Raw genomic sequence first — 20,708 nt, 5'->3', positions numbered from 1 at the left:
AAAAAATTGAAAAATCCAAAAATCGAGAAATCGAAAAACTTAAAATTTAGAAAAAAGGAAAATAAAAATGTCGAAATATTAAAAAATTTAACATTTAACTCAAAAGTCGAAAACTGAAAATCGAAAATTTTTAAAATCAAAAAATTGAATTCAAGAACTGAAGAAATGAGAAATTGGAAAATCGAAATTTCGAAAAACTACAGAATCGAAAATTTTCAAAGTGAAAATCATCGAGAAATCGAAACATCGGCGAAAATTAAAAAATTAATAAAATTAAAAAATTTAGAAATCGAAGAAAAAAAATTGAAGAATCGAAATATTTGAAAAATTCCAAAACTGAGAAATCGAAAAATCTAAAAATTAAAAATAAAAAAACTGAAAAATTTTAAATTAAAAAAGGGAAATTGAATAACAACAAAATCGAAACGTCGGAATATTGAAAAATTCCGAAACTGAAATATCGAAAACTTGAAAAATGGAAGAAAAGTTTAAGAATCGAAAAATTGAAAAATGTCAAAATTGAAAGATCGAAAAATTGAGAAATCGAAAAATCTAAAAATCGAAAATTCGAAAAATTTTAAAAATCGAAAAAACCACATGTTAAAAATCAAAAAACTGAGAAATAAAAAATTTTAAAAACTTCGAAAAATTGAAAAAAAAATGGTAGATATGAAAAATTGAATAATCAAAAAATTGATTCATCGAAAAGTTGAGAAATCGAGAAAATAGAACAATAATTAAAACTTAAAATTGAAATATCGAACTTTCCGGCGTTTGAATTGTTCGAATTTTCCATTTTAAGTTTGTCAAATTTTCAAAGTTTATTTTTCAAATTCAAGAAATTTTACAATTTTTCGATTTTTTAGTTTTGGAATTTTCAACAGAAAATTGGAGCATTCTAAAATCAAGAATTTTAAAATTCGAACAAATAAAACATCGAAAAATTAGAAAAACTAAGAAAACGAAACAGGAAATGCAAAATTAAAAAAAAATATATAGAAGAATAGAAAAACAGGAATATAGAAGAACTGAAAAATCCAAAAATCCAGAAATCGAGAAATCGAAAAACATAAAATTTAAAAAGTAGAACAATTAAAATATCGAAAAATTGGCAAATCTAAAATTTAAGATACGAAAAACTGAAAAACTGAAAAGTCGAAAAACCGAAAATCCAAAATAAAAAAAATTGAAACATCGAAAAATAAAAAAAAGTTGAAGAATCGAGAAATCGAAGTCTAAAATTCAAAACGTTGAAAGATCAAAAACCTGAAAGTTGAATAATTGAAAAACTGAAAAATCAAAACATCGATAAATCGCCAAATTGAGAAATCAAAAAACTTTAAACCTCGCAAAATTAAAAAATCAAAAAGTCAAGAATTTAAAAAATCGAAACAGCGGAATCTCGATAAATCGAGAAATCGAAAGATGCTCGAAAAAAGTAAAAAATCAAGAAATTGAAAAAAAAAAATTGAAGAATCGAAATATCGGAGAAATGAACTTAAAAAATGCCGGAAATCAAAAAATCGGACCGAAAATTTAAAAGTCGAAAAATTAAAATATCAAAAATTCGAAATTCGAAAAGGAGCAAAATTGAAAAAGTCTCAAAATTAAAACATTGAAAAATTGAGAAAACCGAAAACATGAAAAATCGAAGTCGAAAAACCGAGACATCAAAAAGTTAAGATACAAACAAAATGTCGTAAAATCGAAGAATTTAAAATGAAAAAAAAAAAAATTGAAAAATCAAAAAAGTTCAAAATTTAAACTTCGAAAAATTGAAAAATAGAAATATCGAGGATATGAAAAATCGAAAACTCCAGAAATCGGGAAATCGAAAAACCGAAAGTTTAAAAAAGCGAAAAATAAACATGTCGAAATATTAAAAAATCTAAAATTTAATTAACAATTGAAAAATCGATAAACAGAAAAAAAAAATCGAAAATTGAAACATTCAGAAATCGAAACACCAAAAGAGAAAATGAAGAATAAAAAAATCGAAACAGCGGAATCTCGATAAATCGAGAAATCGAAACATGCTCGAAAAAAGTAAAAAATCAAAAAATTTTAAAGCGAAAAAATAAAAAGAGAGAAATTGAATAACAAAAAAATCAAAAATTTAAAACTTCGAAAAATTGAAAAATAGAAATATCGAAGATATAAAACATCGAAAAGCCTAAAATTTAAAAAAGCGAATAGAAATGCCGCAAAATTAAAAAATCTAAAATTTAACAATAGAAAAGTCGAAAAATCGAAAACTGAAATCCAAAATTTTAAATTCAAAAAAATGAAAAATCGGAAAATTGAATCGAAGAACTGAAAAAATGAGACACTGAAAATCGAAAAGCCGAAAAATCGAAGCAAAGAAAAATTCAAAATTTGAAACATCGAGAAATCAAAACACCAAAAGATCGAGAAATCGATAAGTCGAGAAAAATCTAAAAATTAAAACTTGAAAAATCGAAAAATTTTAAAGCGAAAAAATAAAAAGAGAGAAATTGAATAACAAAAAAATCAAAAATTTAAAACTTCGAAAAATTGAAAAATAGAAATATCGAAGATATATAACATCGAAAAGCCTAAAATTTAAAAAAGCGAATAGAAATGCCGCAAAATTAAAAAATCTAAAATTTAACAATAGAAAAGTCGAAAAATCGAAAACTGAAATCAAAAATTTTAAAATCAAAAACATGAAAAATCGGAAAATTGAATCGAAGAACTGAAAAAATGAGACACTGAAAAATCGAAAAGCCGAAAAATCGAAGCAAAGAAAAATTCAAAATTTGAAACATCGAGAAATCAAAACAGCAAAAGATCGAGAAATCGATAAGTCGAGAAAAATCTAAAAATTAAAACTGGAAAAATCGAAAAATTTTACAGCGAAAAAATAAAGAGAGAAATTGAATAACAACAAAATCAAAAATTTAAAACTTCGAAAAATTGAAAAATAGAAATATCGAAGATATAAAAAATCGAAAAGCCTAAAATTTAAAAAAGCGAATAGAAACGCCGCAAAATTAAAAAATCTAAAATTTAACAATAGAAAAGTCGAAAAATCGAAAACTGAAATCCAAAATTTTAAATTCACAAAAATGAAAAATCGGAAAATTGAATCGAAGAACTGAAAAAATGAGACACTGAAAAATCGAAAAGCCGAAAAATCGAAGCAAAGAAAAATTCAAAATTTGAAACATCGAGAAATCGAAACACCAAAAGATCGAGAAATCGATAAGTCGAGAAAAATCTAAAAATTAAAACTTGAAAAATAGAAAAATCTTAAAGCGAAAAAATAAAACGAGAGAAATTGAATAACAAAAAAATCAAAAATTTAAAACTTCGAAAAATTGAAAAATAGAAATATCGAAGATATAAAACATCGAAAAGACTAAAATTTAAAAAAGCGAATAGAAATGCCGCAAAATTAAAAAATCTAAAATTTAACAATAGAAAAGTCGAAAAATCGAAAACTGAAATCCAAAATTTTAAAATCAAAAAAATTAAAAATCGGAAAATTGAATCGAAGAACTGAAGAAATGAGACACTGAAAAATCGAAAAGCCGAAAAATCGAAGCAAAGAAAAATTCAAAATTTGAAACATCGAGAAATCAAAACAGCAAAAGATCGAGAAATCGATAAGTCGAGAAAAATCTAAAAATTAAAACTGGAAAAATCGAAAAATTTTACAGCGAAAAAATAAAGAGAGAAATTGAATAACAACAAAATCAAAAATTTAAAACTTCGAAAAATTGAAAAATAGAAATATCGAAGATATAAAAAATCGAAAAGCCTAAAATTTAAAAAAGCGAATAGAAACGCCGCAAAATTAAAAAATCTAAAATTTAACAATAGAAAAGTCGAAAAATTGAAAACTGAAATCCAAAATTTTAAATTCAAAAAAATGAAAAATCGGAAAATTGAATCGAAGAACTGAAAAAATGAGACAGTGAAAATCGAAAAGCCGAAAAATCGAAGCAAAGAAAAATTCAAAATTTGAAACATCGAGAAATCAAAACACCAAAAGATCGAGAAATCGATAAGTCGCGAAAAATCTAAAAATTAAAACTTGAAAAATCGAAAAATTTTAAAGCGAAAAAATAAAAAGAGAGAAATTGAATAACAAAAAAATCAAAAATTTAAAACTTCGAAAAATTGAAAAATAGAAATATCGAAGATATAAAACATCGAAAAGCCTAAAATTTAAAAAAGCGAACAGAAATGCCGCAAAATTAAAAAATCTAAAATTTGACAATAGAAAAGTCGAAAAATCGAAAACTGAAATCGAAAAATCGGACCGAAAATTTAAAAGTCGAAAAATTAAAATATCAAAAATTCGAAATTCGAAAAGGGGCAAAATTGAAAAATTCTCAAAATTAAAACATTGAAAAATTGAGAAAACCGAAAACATGAAAAATCGAAGTCGAAAAACCGAGACATCAAAAAATTAAGATACAAACAAAATGTCATGAAATAGAAGAATTTAAAATTAAAAAAAAAAATTGAAAAATCAAAAAAGTTCAAAATTTAAACTTCGAAAAATTGAAAAATAGAAACATCGAGGATATGAAAAATCGAAAATCCAGAAATCGAGAAATCGAAAAACCGAAAGAGAGAAAGTGAAGAATAAAAAAATCGAGAAATCGAAAGATGTTCAAAAAAAGTAAAAAATCAAGAAATTGAAAAATAAAAAATTGAAGAAACGAAATATTAAAATATTCCGAAATTGGAGAAATCAAAACACCAAAAGATCGAGAAATCGAAACATCGAGAAGTCGAAAAATCTAAAAATTGAGAAATCGAAATGGACCAAAATCTAAAAATTAAAAAGTGAAAACGGAAAAATTTCAAATAAAAAAAAAAATAAAACGAAAGAAATTGAATAATAAAAAAATCGTAAAATCGGGAAACGTAGAATTAAAAAAATATATATAGAAAAATTGAAAAATCGGACCGAAAATTTAAAAGTAGAAAAATTAAAATATCAAAAATTCGAAATTTGAAACCGAGCAAAATTGAAAAATTCTCAAAATTGAAACATTGAAAACTTGAGAAAACCGAAAACATGAAAAATCCAGAAATCTAAAAACCGAGACATCAAAAAATTAAAGTACAAACAAAATATCGTAAAATCCAAGAATTTAAAATGAAAAAAAAAATAGAAAAATCAAAAAAATTCAAAATTTAAACTTCGAAAAATTGAAAAATAAAAATATCGAGGATATGAAAAATCGAAAAATCCAGAAATCGGGAAATCGAAAAACCGAAAGTTTAAAAAAGTGAAAAATAAACATGTCGAAATATTAAAAAATTTAAAATTTAATTAACAATTGAAAAACCGAAAACTGAAAATCGGAAATTTTAAAAATCAAAAAATTGAAAAATCGATAAACCGAAAAAAAAATTCGAAAACTGAAATATCGAGAAATCGAAACACCAAAAGATCGAAAAATCGAAACATCGAAAAGTCGAAAAATCTAAAAATTAGAAATCGAAATGGACCAAAATCTAAAAATTAAAAATTGAAAAGGGAAAAATTTCAAATAAAAAAAAATTAATAAAACGGAAAAATTTCAAATAAAAAAAAAATTAATAAAACGAAAGAAATTGAATAATAAAAAAAAATCGTAAAATCCAGGAACGTGGGTGGATTTAAAAAAATTTATATAGAAAAATTGAAAAACAGAAATATCGGAGAAATGAAAACTAAAAAAATGCCGGAAATCGAAAAATCGGACCGAAAATTTAAAAGTCGAAAAATTAAAATATCAAAAATTCGAAATTCGAAAAGGAGCAAAATTGAAAAATTCTCAAAATTAAAACATTGAAAAATTGAGAAAACCGAAAACATGAAAAATCGAAAAATCGAAAAACCGAGACATCAAAAAATTAAAGTACAAACAAAATATCGTAAAATCGAAGAATTTAAAATGAAGAAAAAAAATAGAAAAATCAAAAAAATTCAAAATGTAAACTTCGAAAAATTGAAAAATAGAAATATCGAGGATATGAAAAATCGAAAAATCCAGAAATCGGGAAATCGAAAAACCGAAAGTTTAAAAACGTGAAAAACAAACATGTCGAAATTTAAAAAAATCTAAAATTTAATTAACAATTGAAAAATCGAAAACTGAAAATCGGAAATTTTAAAAATCAAATAAATTGAAAAATCGATAAACCGAAAAAAAAATTCGAAAACTGAAATATCGAGAAATCGAAACACCAAAAGATCGAAAAATCGAAACATCGAAAAGTCGAAAAATCTAAAAATTAGAAATCGAAATGGACCAAAATCTAAAAATTAAAAATTGAAAACGGAAAAATTTCAAATAAAAAAAATTAATAAAACGGAAAAATTTCAAATAAAAAAAAAATTAATAAAACGAAAGAAATTGAATAATAAAAAAAAATCGTAAAATCCAGGAACGTAGGTGGATTTAAAAAAATTTATATAGAAAAATTGCAAAACAGAAATATCGGAGAAATGAAAACTAAAAAAATGCCGGAAATCGAAAAATCGGACCGAAAATTTAAAAGTCGAAAAATTAAAATATCAAAAATTCGAAATTCGAAAAGGAGCAAAATTGAAAAATTCTCAAAATTAAAACATTGAAAAATTGAGAAAACCGAAAACATGAAAAATCGAAGTCGAAAAACCGAGACATCAAAAAATTAAGATACAAACAAAATGTCGTGAAATCGAAGAATTTAAAATGAAAAAAATTGAAAAATCAAAAAAGTTCAAAATTTAAACTTCGAAAAATTGAAAAATGGAAATATCGAGGATATGAAAAATCGAAAACTCCAGAAATGGGGACATCGAAAAACCGAAAGTTTAAAAAAGCGAAAAATAAACATGTCGAAATATTAAAAAATCTAAAATTTAATTAACAATTGAAAAATCGATAAACAGAAAAAAAAAATCGAAAATTGAAACATTCAGAAATCGAAACACCAAAAGAGAAAATGAAGAATAAAAAAATCGAAACAGCGGAATCTCGATAAATCGAGAAATCGAAACATGCTCGAAAAAAGTAAAAAATCAAAAAATTTTAAAGCGAAAAAATAAAAAGAGAGAAATTGAATAACAAAAAAATCAAAAATTTAAAACTTCGAAAAATTGAAAAATAGAAATATCGAAGATATAAAACATCGAAAAGCCTAAAATTTAAAAAAGCGAATAGAAATGCCGCAAAATTAAAAAATCTAAAATTTAACAATAGAAAAGTCGAAAAATCGAAAAGTGAAATCCAAAATTTTAAAATCAAAAAAATTAAAAATCGGAAAATTGAATCGAAGAACTGAAGAAATGAGACACTGAAAAATCGAAAAGCCGAAAAATCGAAGCAAAGAAAAATTCAAAATTTGAAACATCAAGAAATCAAAACAGCAAAAGATCGAGAAATCGATAAGTCGAGAAAAATCTAAAAATTAAAACTGGAAAAATCGAAAAATTTTACAGCGAAAAAATAAAGAGAGAAATTGAATAACAACAAAATCAAAAATTTAAAACTTCGAAAAATTGAAAAATAGAAATATCGAAGATATAAAAAATCGAAAAGCCTAAAATTTAAAAAAGCGAATAGAAACGCCGCAAAATTAAAAAATCTAAAATTTAACAATAGAAAAGTCGAAAAATCGAAAACTGAAATCCAAAATTTTAAATTCAAAAAAATGAAAAATCGGAAAATTGAATCGAAGAACTGAAAAAATGAGACAGTGGAAAATCGAAAAGCCGAAAAATCGAAGCAAAGAAAAATTCAAAATTTGAAACATCGAGAAATCGAAACACCAAAAGATCGAGAAATCGATAAGTCGAGAAAAATGTAAAAATTAAAACTTGAAAAATCGAAAAATTTTAAAGCGAAAAAATAAAAAGAGAGAAATTGAATAACAAAAAAATCAAAAATTTAAAACTTCGAAAAATTGAAAAATAGAAATATCGAAGATATAAAAAATCGAAAAGTCTAAAATTTAAAAAACCGAATAGAAATGCCGCAAAATTAAAAAATCTAAAATTTAACAATAGAAAAGTCGAAAAATCGAAAACTGAAATCCAAAATTTTAAATTCAAAAAAATGAAAAATCGGAAAGTTGAATCGAATAACTGAAAAACTGAGACACTGAAAAATCGAAAAGCCGAAAAATCGAAGCAAAGAAAAATTCGAAAATTGAAACATCGAGAAATCAAAAACCAAAAGATCGAGAAGTCGAAAAGTCCAAAAATTGAGAAATCGAGATGGACCAAAATCTAAAAATTAAAAACGGAACAATTTTAAATAAAAAAAATAAATAAAACGAAAGAAATTGAATAATAAAAAAATCGTAAAATCGAGAAACGTAGAATTAAAAACATATATACAGAAAAATTGAAAAGCAGAAATATCGCAGAACTGAAAACTAAAAAAATGCCGGAAATCGAAAAATCGAACCGAAAATTTAAAAGTAGAAAAACTAAAATATCGTCGAAAAATTGAAAAATCTAAAATTTAACAATTGAAAAATTGAAAAGTGGGAAAATTGAAAAATCGAAAAATTGGGAAATCCAAAAATCGGAGAATCGAAAAATTCAAAAACTAAAAAACAGGAAAATCGAAACATCAACGAAAAATTTAGAAATAGAAGAAGGAAAAATGGAGGTTCAAAAAATCGGAAAGTTAAAAAACCAAAAACCGAAAAATCGAAACATTGAAAAGTCGAGAAATCAAGAAATCGGAAAATCAAAACATCGATAAATCGAGAAATTGAGAAATCAAAAAAAAATTTAAACTCGAAAAATTAAAAATTGAAAAAACCAAAAATCAAGAATTTTAAAAATCGAAAAATCCATAAATTGAAAAATTCACAAAATTGAAACATTGAAAAATTGAGGAAACCGAAAACATGACCATCGAGACACGTAAAAATCGAAAAGTTGAAAAACCGAGACATCAAAAAATTAAAATATTGTAAAATCGAAAAATTTAAAATGGAAAAAAATTGAAAAATCCAAAAATCGAGAAATCGAAAAACCTAAAATTTAGAAAAGAGGAAAATAAAAATGTCGAAATGTTAAAAAATTTAACATTTAACAATTGGAAAATCGAAAACTGAAAATCGAAAATTTTTAAAATCAAAAAATTGAATTCAAGAACTGAAGAAATGAGAAATTGGAAAATCGAAATTTCGAAAAACTAAAGAATCGAAAATTTTCAAAGTGAAAATCATCGAGAAATCGAAACATCGGCGAAAATTAAAAAATTAATAAAATTTAAAAATTTAGAAATCGAAGAAAAAAAATTGAAGAATCGAAATATTGAAAAATTCCAAAACTGAGAAATCGAAAAATCTAAAAATTAAAAATAAAAAACTGAAAAATTTTAAATTAGAAAAGGGAAATTGAATAACAACAAAATCGAAACGTCGGAATATTGAAAAATTCCGAAACTGAAATATCGAAAAATTGAAAAATGTCAAAATTGAAAGATCGAAAAATTGAGAAATCGAAAAATCTAAAAATCGAAAATTCGAAAAATTTTAAAAATCGAAAAAACCACATGTTAAAAATCAAAAAACTGAGAAATAAAAAATTTTAAAAACTTCGAAAAATTGAAAAAAAAAATGGAAGATATGAAAAACTAAATAATCAAAAAATTGATTCATCGAAAAGTTGAGAAATCGAGAAAATAGAACAATAATTAAAAGTTAAAATTGAAATATCGAACTTTCCGGCGTTTGAATTGTTCGAATTTTCCATTTTAAGTTTGTCAAATTTTCAAAGTTTATTTTTCAAATTCAAGAAATTTTACAATTTTTCGATTTTTTAGTTTTGGAATTTTCAATAGAAAATTGGGGCATTCTAAAATCAAGAATTTTAAAATTCGAACAAATAAAACATCGAAAAATTAGAAAAACTAAGAAAACGAAACAGGAAATGCAAAATTGAAAAAATATATATAGAAGAATAGAAAAACAGGAATATAGAAGAACTGAAAAATCAAAAAATCCAGAAATCGAGAATTCGAAAAACATAAAATTTAAAAAGTAGAACAATTAAAATATCGAAAAATTGGCAAATCTAAAATTTAAGAAACGAAAAACTGAAAAACTGAAAAGTCGAAAAACCGAAAATCCAAAATAAAAAAATTGAAACATCGAAAAATAAAAAAAAGTTGAAGAATCGAGAAATTGAAGTCTAAAACTCAAAACGTTGAAAGATCAAAAACCTGAATAATTGAAAAACTGAAAAATCAAAACATGGATAAATCGCCAAATTGAGAAATCAAAAAACTTTAAACCTCGCAAAATTAAAAAATCAAAAAGTCAAGAATTTAAAAAATCGAAACAGCGGAATCTCGATAAATCGAGAAATCGAAAGATGCTCGAAAAAAGTAAAAAATCAAGAAATTGAAAAATAAAAAATTGAAGAATCGAAATATCGGAGAAATGAAAACTAAAAAAATGCCGGAAATCGAAAAATCGGACCGAAAATTTAAAAGTCGAAACATTAAAATATCAAAAATTCGAAATTCGAAAAGGAGCAAAATGGAAAAATTCTCAAAATTGAAACATTGAAAAATTGAGAAAACCGAAAACATGAAAAATCGAAGTCGAAAAACCGAGACATCAAAAAACTAAAATACAAACAAAATGTAAAATCGAAGAAATTAAAATGAAAAAAAAATTGAAAAATCAAAAAAGTTCAAAATTTAAACTTCGAAAAATTGAAAAATAGAAATATCGAGGATATGAAAAATCGAAAACTCCAGAAATGGGGACATCGAAAAACCGAAAGTTTAAAAAAGCGAAAAATAAACATGTCGAAATATTAAAAAATCTAAAATTTAATTAACAATTGAAAAATCGATAAACAGAAAAAAAAAATCGAAAATTGAAACATTCAGAAATCGAAACACCAAAAGAGAAAATGAAGAATAAAAAAAAAACGAAACAGCGGAATCTCGATAAATCGAGAAATCAAAACATGCTCGAAAAAAGTAAAAAATCAAGAAATTGAAAAATCAAAAATTGAAGAATCGAAATATTGAAAAATTCCAAAATTGAAATATCGAAAAGTTAAAAAATCGAAAAATTGAGGAATCGGGAAATAATCTAAAAATCGAAACATCAAGAAATCGTAAAATCGACGAATGTAAAATTAAAAAAAAAATAGAAAAACTGAAAAACAGAAATATGGAAGAACTGAAAAATAAAAAAATCCAGAAATCGAGAAATCGAAAAACCTAAAATTGAAATGGTTGAAAAATTAAACAAACTAAAATTTAACAACTGAAAAAGCAAAAATCCAAAATAAAAAAATTGAAAAATTGCAGAATAGGAAATTGAAAAATCGAAAAAGTGAAAAAAAAAGAGAAATTGAAAAATCGAATCATCAAAAAATTGGAAAATCGAAAGGTCGAAAAATCAAAGAAATCGAAGAAAAAAACTGAAGAATCGAAATACTGAAAAATTCCAAAGCTGAAAAATCGGGAAATCTAAAAATTAAAAATAGAAAAACTGAAAACTTTTAAATAAAAAAGAAAGAAAAAAAAAATCGAAACATCGGAATATTGAAAAATTCCGAAACTGAAATATCGAAAACTTGAAAAATGGAAGAAAAGTTTAAGAATCGAAAAATTGAGAAATCGAAAAATCTAAAAATCGAAAAGTCGAAAAATTTAAAACTTCGAGAAATTGAAAAAAAATCCAAGATATGAAAAATCGAGGAATCCAGAGAACGAGAAATCGAAAAATTGAAAACTAAAAAATTGAGAAATCGAATAATCAAAAAATTGATTCATCGAAAAATTGAGAAATCGAAAATTTTGAAAATCCAGAAATTGAAAATATGACAAATCGAGAAGTCTAAAAGTCAAAAAGTTGAAGAAAAATCGTAAAATCGGGAAATGTAAAATTAACAAAAAATAGAAGAACTGAAAAACAGGAATAAAGAAGAACTAAAAAATCAAAAACTCCAGAAATCGAGAATACAAAATAAAAAAACACGAAAAACTGAAAAATTAAAGAATCGAAAAATTCCAAACCTGAAATGGTGTAAAATTGGGAAATGCAAAAATCGAACAATCGAAGCATCGAAAAATTCAAAAACTGAAAAACAATAAAATACTTAAAATATCAAATGTTAAATTTGAGGTTAGAATTATGTTTTATATATGTTTAATTTAATTGCAAAATCCAATTTTTGGAAAAAGTGTAATCACTTCTTCGTTTATTCTAAATTTACCTGCAATCACCAGTTTGTGATCAATTTCTAAATTCTCTAAATCGAAACTGTTAATTTTTTCTTTCAAACAATAAATGTCTCTGTTTCACTCTTAAAAACGGCATAATACGTCAAGGCACTTTGGTGTGAGTCTACTAACGTTTTGTAAATTTCTGGCAAGTTTATTCTTCTTTCGGCAACAGAAGACCCCAAATAATACTGTGCATGCTACGGAAATCGCCACGAAAGTACCGACGACGTATAGCCATATTACGTGATCTACAAGGACACTCCATAAGGAAGAATTTGTGCGAAAACTACGACAACTTACTACATCTAGTGACGTTGCAAATTTCTTTTCTAATTGGATCACCATCTACGTAACAGAACGGTTGGGATTCGGCGCCACCAGGATTTCTACAAAGTTACACAAAAAATTATTCTATTATTATACTTGACTCTAACAGAGATGATGGTGCTTATAACTTGACTCTTTTTTCTAAGAATCTATTGTTTGCCAATATAATCTGTTTTTGATCTCACAGCCAATAAAATCAGTCTTATGTAAATAAGCACTAGCCCCGCCCACCCACCCCTTCGCCTTTGTAACGACTAATTTTAATACTGTTACTTTAATTTCAACAAATAGGAGAATTCAAGGTTAGAATGGAGTTGATCTGTTTGATTTGCGTGTTTTATACAACTCCCTGAATGGAAAAAAATTAATTAGCCCCTTACCTGCAATAGTTATGCCCTGTCAATTCCGGGTGTTGAGACAAATCGACATTGAACTGGTGGGCCCACCTCAGGCACTTATTCCCGAATTCGCTCTCGTTCTGGACACCCCTATACAGCGCCCCGTTGTCCCAAAAGCACGTATCCTCTACAAAAAAAAAATATATAATAATCACATCTTGTCGAAAAAATCCCCCAACCTTTGTCGACGCTCTCGTGGTCCACCCCCAATTCGAGACAATGCCTCGAGCTCGCCTCGGTCTCGTTCGGGAGGAATTGGCACTCCTCCAACTCCAGCGTCTTCCCGATCACAGGATGCCTCTTCGCTATCGCGTACTCCTTGCTGCACAACTCCGTCTCCAGCAAAATACAATCCTCCTTGCAAATCCGCCTCAGGTGAATCCCGAACTTGTTCCTGATGTCCTTGTAATCCGCCATCTTCGTTTTGCTCATCCTGGTCTGGTCGATGTTGACTTGTTTCGGGTCCGCACACAACGGAAAGGCCGAGTAGCAGAGGCTAGGTCTGGCGAATTTATCGCAGCTGGCCGAGATATCGCTGTCAAACAAAAAAATCAGTCAAGGGGGAAAAGAAGTGTCTAGACTTACTTGGACTGCGAGATGACCAGAAAGGCGTCGTGGAGCATCTGTTCGATGTCGTTTTGGCTGTATGGGGGCTGCACGAACACGTGTTGGTTTTTCAAGTAGTCTTCACAGGTCTCACCGGTGTAGATTTGGCAGAAAGGGGTACTCAGATTGTACTGACGCGTGATTTCGATCATTTTTCCGGTCGATGTTAAGTCGAAGGTTTTCCCGTTGGTTTCCTGGAGGGGTTGTCCGTGGGGGAAGTCCGTCAGTTTGGCTTCGAACACGCCCGAAACGGGCTTGTTCGGTAGGATGGTGGTTATTTCTCGGTCTATTTTGAGAGTGTTGAGCGAAGAAGTGCTACTACTCCGGCTGACGTCACCAAAGACGTCCAAGACCCCATCAGACTGGATTTTATCTTTGCCGTTGGACGCCGTACAGTCGTAGAAACCTTTATCGAACACCTCGACGTTGCTAATGCGTAAGGTGGATTTGAACAAGTGGCGCTCCTTATCCTGAAACCATAACAAAAAAAAATTCAGGAACGTAGATCTCGACAAGCTGTTTCCAAAAATATAGCGTGTTAATGGTCACAGAGCAACATTTTTTAAAGAATAGCTACGAAATGCGAATTTTATGAGAATTTCTAAAAATCTCGATATTTCAAAGGTCGATTCTGGAAAAACGGTTGCAGCTATCAAAAAAACGAGGACGGAACTGAGTTCTAGAGCTCGAAATCTGCAAGAAAATGTGTTTAGTTGTGTTTCGAAAATGTCAAAATTTGGCCGAAATGTGAAGAAGGGGGGACCATTGGAAAAATTTCACTTTTAAAAAAGTCGTCTAAAAATTCTGAAAAAATTCAGGGACGTAGATCTCGACATGCTGATTCCAAAAATATAGGGTGTTGGTGGCCCCGGAGCAACATTTTCGAAAGAATAGCTACGAAATGCAAATTTTTGAGATTTTCTAAAAATCTCGATATTTCAAAGGTCGATTCTGGAAAAACGGTAGCAGCTATCAAAAAATCGAGGCCGGAACTGAGTTCTGGAGCTCGAAATCTACAAGAAAACGTGTTTAGTTGAGTTTCGAAAATGTCAAAATTTGGCCGAAATGTGAAGAAGGGGGGACCATTGGAAAAATTTCACTTTTGAAAAAGTCGTCTAAAAATTCTGAAAAAATTCAGGGACGTAGATCTCGACCTGCTGATTCCAAAAATATAGGGTGTTGATGGCCACGGAGCAACATTTTCGAAAGAAGCGCTACAAAATGCGAATTTTTGAGAGTTTCTAAAAATCACGATATTTCAACGGTCGATTCCGGAAAAACTGTTACAGTTATCAAAGAAACGACACCGGAACTGAGTTCTAGAGCTCCAAATCTACAAGAAAACGTGTTTAGTTGAGTTTCGAAAATGTCAAAATTTGGCCGAAATGTGAAGAAGGGGGGACCATTGGAAAAATTTCACTTTTGAAAAAGTCGTCTAAAAATTCTGAAAAAATTTAGGGACGTAGATCTCGACATGCTGATTCCAAAAATATAGGGTGTTGATGGCCCAGGAGCAACATTTTCGAAAGAATCGCTACGAAATGCGAATTTTGGAGAATTTCTAAAAATCACGATATTTCAACGGTCGATTCCGGAAAAACTGTTACAGTTATCAAAGAAACGACACCGGAACTGAGTTCTAGAGCTCCAAATCTACAAGAAAATGTGTTTAGTTGAGTTTCGAAAATGTCAAAATTTGGCCGAAATGTGAAGAAGTGGGGACCATTGGAAAAATTTCACTTTCAAAAAAGTTGTCTAAAAATTCTGAAAAAATTCAGGGACGTAGATCTCGACATGCTGATTCCAAAAATATAGGGTGTCGATGGCCCCGGAGCAACATTTTCGAAAGAATCGCTACGAAATGCGAATTTTTGAGATTTTCTAAAAATCTCGATATTTCAAAGGTCGATTCTGGAAAAACGGTTGCAGCTATCAAAAAAACGAGGCCGGAACTGAGTTCTAGAGCTCGAAATCTACAAGAAAATGTGTTTAGTTGAGTTTCGAAAATGTCAAAATTTGGCCGAAATGTGAAGAAGTGGGGACCATTGGAAAAATTTCACTTTCAAAAAAGTCGTCTAAAAATTCTGAAAAAATTCAGGGACGTAGATCTCGACATGCTGATTCCAAAAATATTGGGTGTTGATGGCCAGGGAGCAACATTTTCGAAAGAAGCACTACGAAATGCGAATTTTTGAGAATTACTAAAAATCTCGGTATTTCAAAGATCGATTCCGGAAAAACTGTTACAGTTATCAAAGAAACGACACCGGAACTGAGTTCTAGAGCTCGAAATCTACAAGAAGATGTGTTTAGTTGAGTTTCGAAAATGTCAAAATTTGGCCGGAATGTGAAGAAGGGGGGACCACTGGAAAAATTACACTTTTGAAAAAGTTGTCTAAAAATTCTGAAAAAATTCAGGGACGTAGATCTCGACGTGCTGATTACAAAAATATCGGGTGTTGATGGTCGCGGAGCAACATTTTCGAAATAATCGCTACGAAATGCGAATTTTGGAGAATTTCTAAAAATCACGATATTTCAAAGGTCGATTCTAGAAAAACGGTTGCAGCCATCAAAAAAATGAGGCCGGAACTAAGTTCTAGAGCTCGAAATCTACAAGGAAATGTGTTTAGTTGAGTTTCGAAAATGTCAAAATTTGGCCGAAATGTGAAGAAGGGGGGACCATTGGAAAAATTTCACTTTCAAAAAAGTTGTCTAAAAATTCTGAAAAAATTCAGAGACGTAGATCTCGACATGCTGATTTCAAAAATATAGGGTGTTGATGGCCCCGGAGCAACATTTTCGAAAGAATCGCTACGAAATGCAAATTTTTGAGAATTTCTATAAATCTCGATATTTAAACGGTCGATTCCGGAAAAACTGTTACAGTTATCAAAGAAAGGACACCGGAACTGAGTTCTAGAGCTCGAAATCTACAAGAAAACGTGTTTAGTTGAGTTTCGAAAATGTCAAAATTTGGCCGAAATGTGAAGAAGGGGGGACCATTGGAAAAATTTCACTTTTGAAAAAGTCGTCTAACAATTCGGAAAAAATTCAGGGACGTAGATCTCGACATGCTGATTCCAAAAATATAGGGTGTTGATGGCCACGGAGCAACATTTTCGAAATAATGGCTACGAAATGCGAATTTTGGAGAATTTCTAAAAATCACGATATTTCAACGGTCGATTCCGGAAAAACTGTTACAGTTATCAAAGAAACGACACCGGAACTGAGTTCTAGAGTTCGAAATCTACAAGAAAACGTGTTTAGTTGAGTTTCGAAAATGTCAAAATTTGGCCGAAAGGTGATGAAGGGGGGACCATTGGAAGAATTTCACTTTTGAAAAAGTCGTCTAAAAATTCTGAAAAAATTCAGGGACGTAGATCTCGACCTGCTGATTCCAAAAATATAGGGTGTTGATGGCCACGGAGCAACATTTTCGAAATTATCGCTACGAAATGCGAATTTTGGAGAATTTCTAAAAATCACGATATTTCAACGGTCGATTCCGGAAAAACTGTTACAGTTATCAAAGAAACGACACCGGAACTGAGTTCTAGAGCTCGAAATCTATAAGAAAACGTGTTTAGTTGAGTTTCGAAAATGTCAAAATTTGGCCGAAATGTGAAGAAGGGGGGACCATTGGAAGAATTCCACTTTTGAAAAAGTCGTCTAAAAATTCTGAAAAAATTCAGGGACGTAGATCTCGACCTGCTAATTCCAAAAATATAGGGTGTTGATGGCCACGGAGCAACATTTTCGAAAGAAGCGGTACGAAATGCGAATTTTTGAGAATTTCTAAAAATCATGATATTTCAACGGTCGATTCCGGAAAAACTGTTACAATTATCAAAGAAACGACACCGGAACTGAGTTCTAGAGCTCGAAATCTACAAGAAAACGTGTTTAGTTGAGTTTCGAAAATGTTAAAATTTGGCCGAAATGTGAAGAAGGGGGGACCATTGGAAAAATTTCACTTTTGAAAAAGTCGTCTAAAAATTCTGAAAAAATTCAGGGACGTAGATCTCGACATGCTGATTCCAAAAATATAGGGTATTGGTGGTCACGGAGCAACATTTTCGAAATAATCGCTACGAAATGCGAATTTTGGAGAATTTCTAAAAATCACGATATTTCAACGGTCGATTCCGGAAAAACTGTTACAGTTATCAAAGAAACGACACCGGAACTGAGTTCTACAGCTCCAAATCTGCAAGAAAATGTGTTTAGTTGAGTTTCGAAAATGTCAAAATTTGGCCGAAATGTGAAGAAGGGGGGACCATTGGAAAAATTTCACTTTTGAAAAAGTCGTCTAAAAATTCTGAAAAAATTCAGGGACGTAGATCTCGACATGCTGATTCCAAAAATATAGGGTGTTGATGGCCACGGAGCAACATTTTCGAAAGAATCGCTACGAAATGCGAATTTTGGAGAATTTCTAAAAATCACGAAATTTCAAAGATCGATTGTGAAAAAACGGTAGCAGATATCAAAAAAACGAGGCCGGAACTGAGTTCTAGAGCTCGAAATCTACAAGAAAATGTGTTTAGTTGAGTTTCGAAAATGTCAAAATTTGGCCGAAATGTGAAGGAGGGGGGACCATTGGAAAAATTTCACTTTCAAAAAAGTCGTCTAAAAATTCTGAAAAAATTCAGGGACGTAGATCTCGACATGCTGATTCCAAAAATACAGGGTGTTGATGGCCCCGGAGCAACATTTTCGAAAGAATCGACACGAAATGCGAATTTTTGAGAATTTCTAAAAATCTCGATATTTCAAAGGTCGATTCCGGAAAAACGGTTGCAGCTATCAAAAAAACGAGGCCGGAACTGAGTTCTAGAGCTCGAAATCTACAAGAAAATGTGTTTAGTTGAGTTTCGAAAATGTCAAAATTTGGCCGAAATGTGAAGAAGGGGGGACCATTGGAAAAATTTCACTTTCAAAAAAGTCGTCTAAAAATTCTGAAAAAATTCAGGGACGTAGATCTCGACATGCTGATTCCAAAAATATAGGGTGTTGATGGCCAGGGAGCAACATTTTCGAAAGAAGCACTACGAAATGCGAATTTTTGAGAATTACTAAAAATCTCGGTATTTCAAAGATCGATTCCGGAAAAACTGTTACAGTTATCAAAGAAACGACACCGGAACTGAGTTCTAGAGCTCGAAATCTACAAGAAGATGTGTTTAGTTGAGTTTCGAAAATGTCAAAATTTGGCCGGAATGTGAAGAAGGGGGGACCACTGGAAAAATTACACTTTTGAAAAAGTTGTCTAAAAATTCTGAAAAAATTCAGGGACGTAGATCTCGACGTGCTGATTACAAAAATATCGGGTGTTGATGGTCGCGGAGCAACATTTTCGAAATAATCGCTACGAAATGCGAATTTTGGAGAATTTCTAAAAATCACGATATTTCAAAGGTCGATTCTAGAAAAACGGTTGCAGCCATCAAAAAAATGAGGCCGGAACTAAGTTCTAGAGCTCGAAATCTACAAGGAAATGTGTTTAGTTGAGTTTCGAAAATGTCAAAATTTGGCCGAAATGTGAAGAAGGGGGGACCATTGGAAAAATTTCACTTTTGAAAAAGTCGTCTAAAAATTCTGAAAAAATTCAGGGACGTAGATCTCGACCTGCTGATTCCAAAAATATAGGGTGTTGATGGCCACGGAGCAACATTTTCGAAAGAATCGGTACGAAATGCGAATTTTTGAGAATTTCTAAAAATCACGATATTTCAAAGGTCGATTCTGGAAAAACGGTTGCAGCTATCAAAAAAACGAGGCCGGAATTGAGTTCTAGAGCTCGAAATCTATAAGAAAATGTGTTTAGTTGAGTTTCGAAAATGTCAAAATTTGGCCGAAATGTGAAGAAGGGGGGACCATTGGAAAAATTTCACTTTTGAAAAAGTCGTCTAAAAATTCTGAAAAAATTCAGGGACGTAGATCTCGACCTGCTGATTCCAAAAATATATGGTGTTGATGGCCACGGAGCAACATTTTCGAAATAATCGCTACGAAATGCGAATTTTGGAGAACTTCTAAAAATCACGATATTTCAACGGTCGATTCCGGAAAAACTGTTACAGTTATCAAAGAAACGATACCGGAACTGAGTTCTAGAGCTCGAAATCTACAAGAAAACGTGTTTAGTTGAGTTTCGAAAATGTCAAAATTTGGCCGAAATTTGCATAAGTGTTAAAATTTCATTTTTGAATACGCAAGTCGTCTAAAAATTCACAAAAAATTCTCTTCGTGAAAATTTCAAGACACGTTTTGTTCAGTTAACCAATAAATATATGTCAACTTTTTTTTTTTGGAAAATAACCGAAACATGAAATAATAATAAAAAATATTAATTTTCAACATTATGGTTAGTGTTTTTTCCATTTACCTTCGTCATTTTGGTGTTCACACGTCCGCTCTTCTCCACCGGCGCGTTATTCTTCCTCCACGAGAACGTCACTCGCGTCCCATTCGCGTCCAAATTCTGCACTTCGCACACCAACTTGACGACCTTCTGCCCCACGTCCACGGTCACGTTCTCCAGCCGCTTCGTGAACACGAGGGTCGCGTTCGTGGACGAATTCGTCGCCGCCTTGTCGTCATCCTCCTCCTCATAGTCGTACTCTTCGTCGGTCCCCAGCGCTGCAACACCACCCAACTCGTTGAAAACTCGACGCGAAAACTCAAAGCCCGCTCGAAACAACAAACACGCCCGACCTTGGGGGTATTAAGACAATTGAAACGACGTCGTTGTTTATGTAATTAACAAGTTTGTGTTTATTTGCGGAGTGCGACCTGATTTATGGTCGAAGCGAATTATTGAAAGAAAAATGACACGTGGAAAATCTGATGACTTCATATTGAATCACCGCGTCGTAAAGTTGGTAATTTGTTGTTGGAAAGTCGTCGGTCCTCAGAATCTTGATTCGGCGGGATGTAGGTTAGTACGATAAAATTAAAAATACGGCAAATTATTGCCGACGAACAGTATTTTGATGAGTAATAAAAGTATACATCATTTTGAAAAATGGAATGACGGAAAGTCTGTTTGCCGGTGTGTTAGCGAGAAATAAAATAAACAACATAAAAATCTCTTTGAGTCTTTTTATTTCAGTTGTCGATGACATTTTTATGATATATCAAAAAT

At 30.1% G+C, this 20,708-nt stretch overlaps 1 protein-coding gene across 1 annotated transcript in view; it reads right to left on the bottom strand.

Moving 5' to 3' along the window:
• The window catches only part of LOC135139825 (tyrosine-protein kinase transmembrane receptor Ror-like), a 41,043-nt gene extending 20,623 nt beyond the window's left edge, over positions 1-20,420 (bottom strand). Inside the window, exons 1-7 of the mRNA XM_064070172.1 lie at positions 20,357-20,420; positions 19,950-20,278; positions 13,535-14,025; positions 13,129-13,484; positions 12,932-13,076; positions 12,525-12,610; positions 12,354-12,472 (exon numbers count right to left, since the gene is read on the bottom strand). Of these exons, the coding sequence (XP_063926242.1) occupies positions 12,354-12,472; positions 12,525-12,610; positions 12,932-13,076; positions 13,129-13,484; positions 13,535-14,025; positions 19,950-20,278; positions 20,357-20,420 (1,590 nt within the window). The remainder of the gene's footprint in view (positions 1-12,353; positions 12,473-12,524; positions 12,611-12,931; positions 13,077-13,128; positions 13,485-13,534; positions 14,026-19,949; positions 20,279-20,356) is intronic.
• Positions 20,421-20,708: the final 288 nt, after the last annotated feature.

This window comes from Zophobas morio, unplaced genomic scaffold (assembly GCF_036711695.1).
Source record: "Zophobas morio isolate AGI-343-1 ecotype UQ-CSIRO unplaced genomic scaffold, CSIRO_AGI_Zmor_V1 ptg000035l, whole genome shotgun sequence".
Classification (NCBI taxonomy): Eukaryota; Metazoa; Arthropoda; class Insecta; order Coleoptera; family Tenebrionidae; genus Zophobas; species Zophobas morio.
The sequence above is the reverse complement of the archived record's forward strand: the minus strand, read 5'-3'. Positions and strand labels throughout refer to the sequence as shown.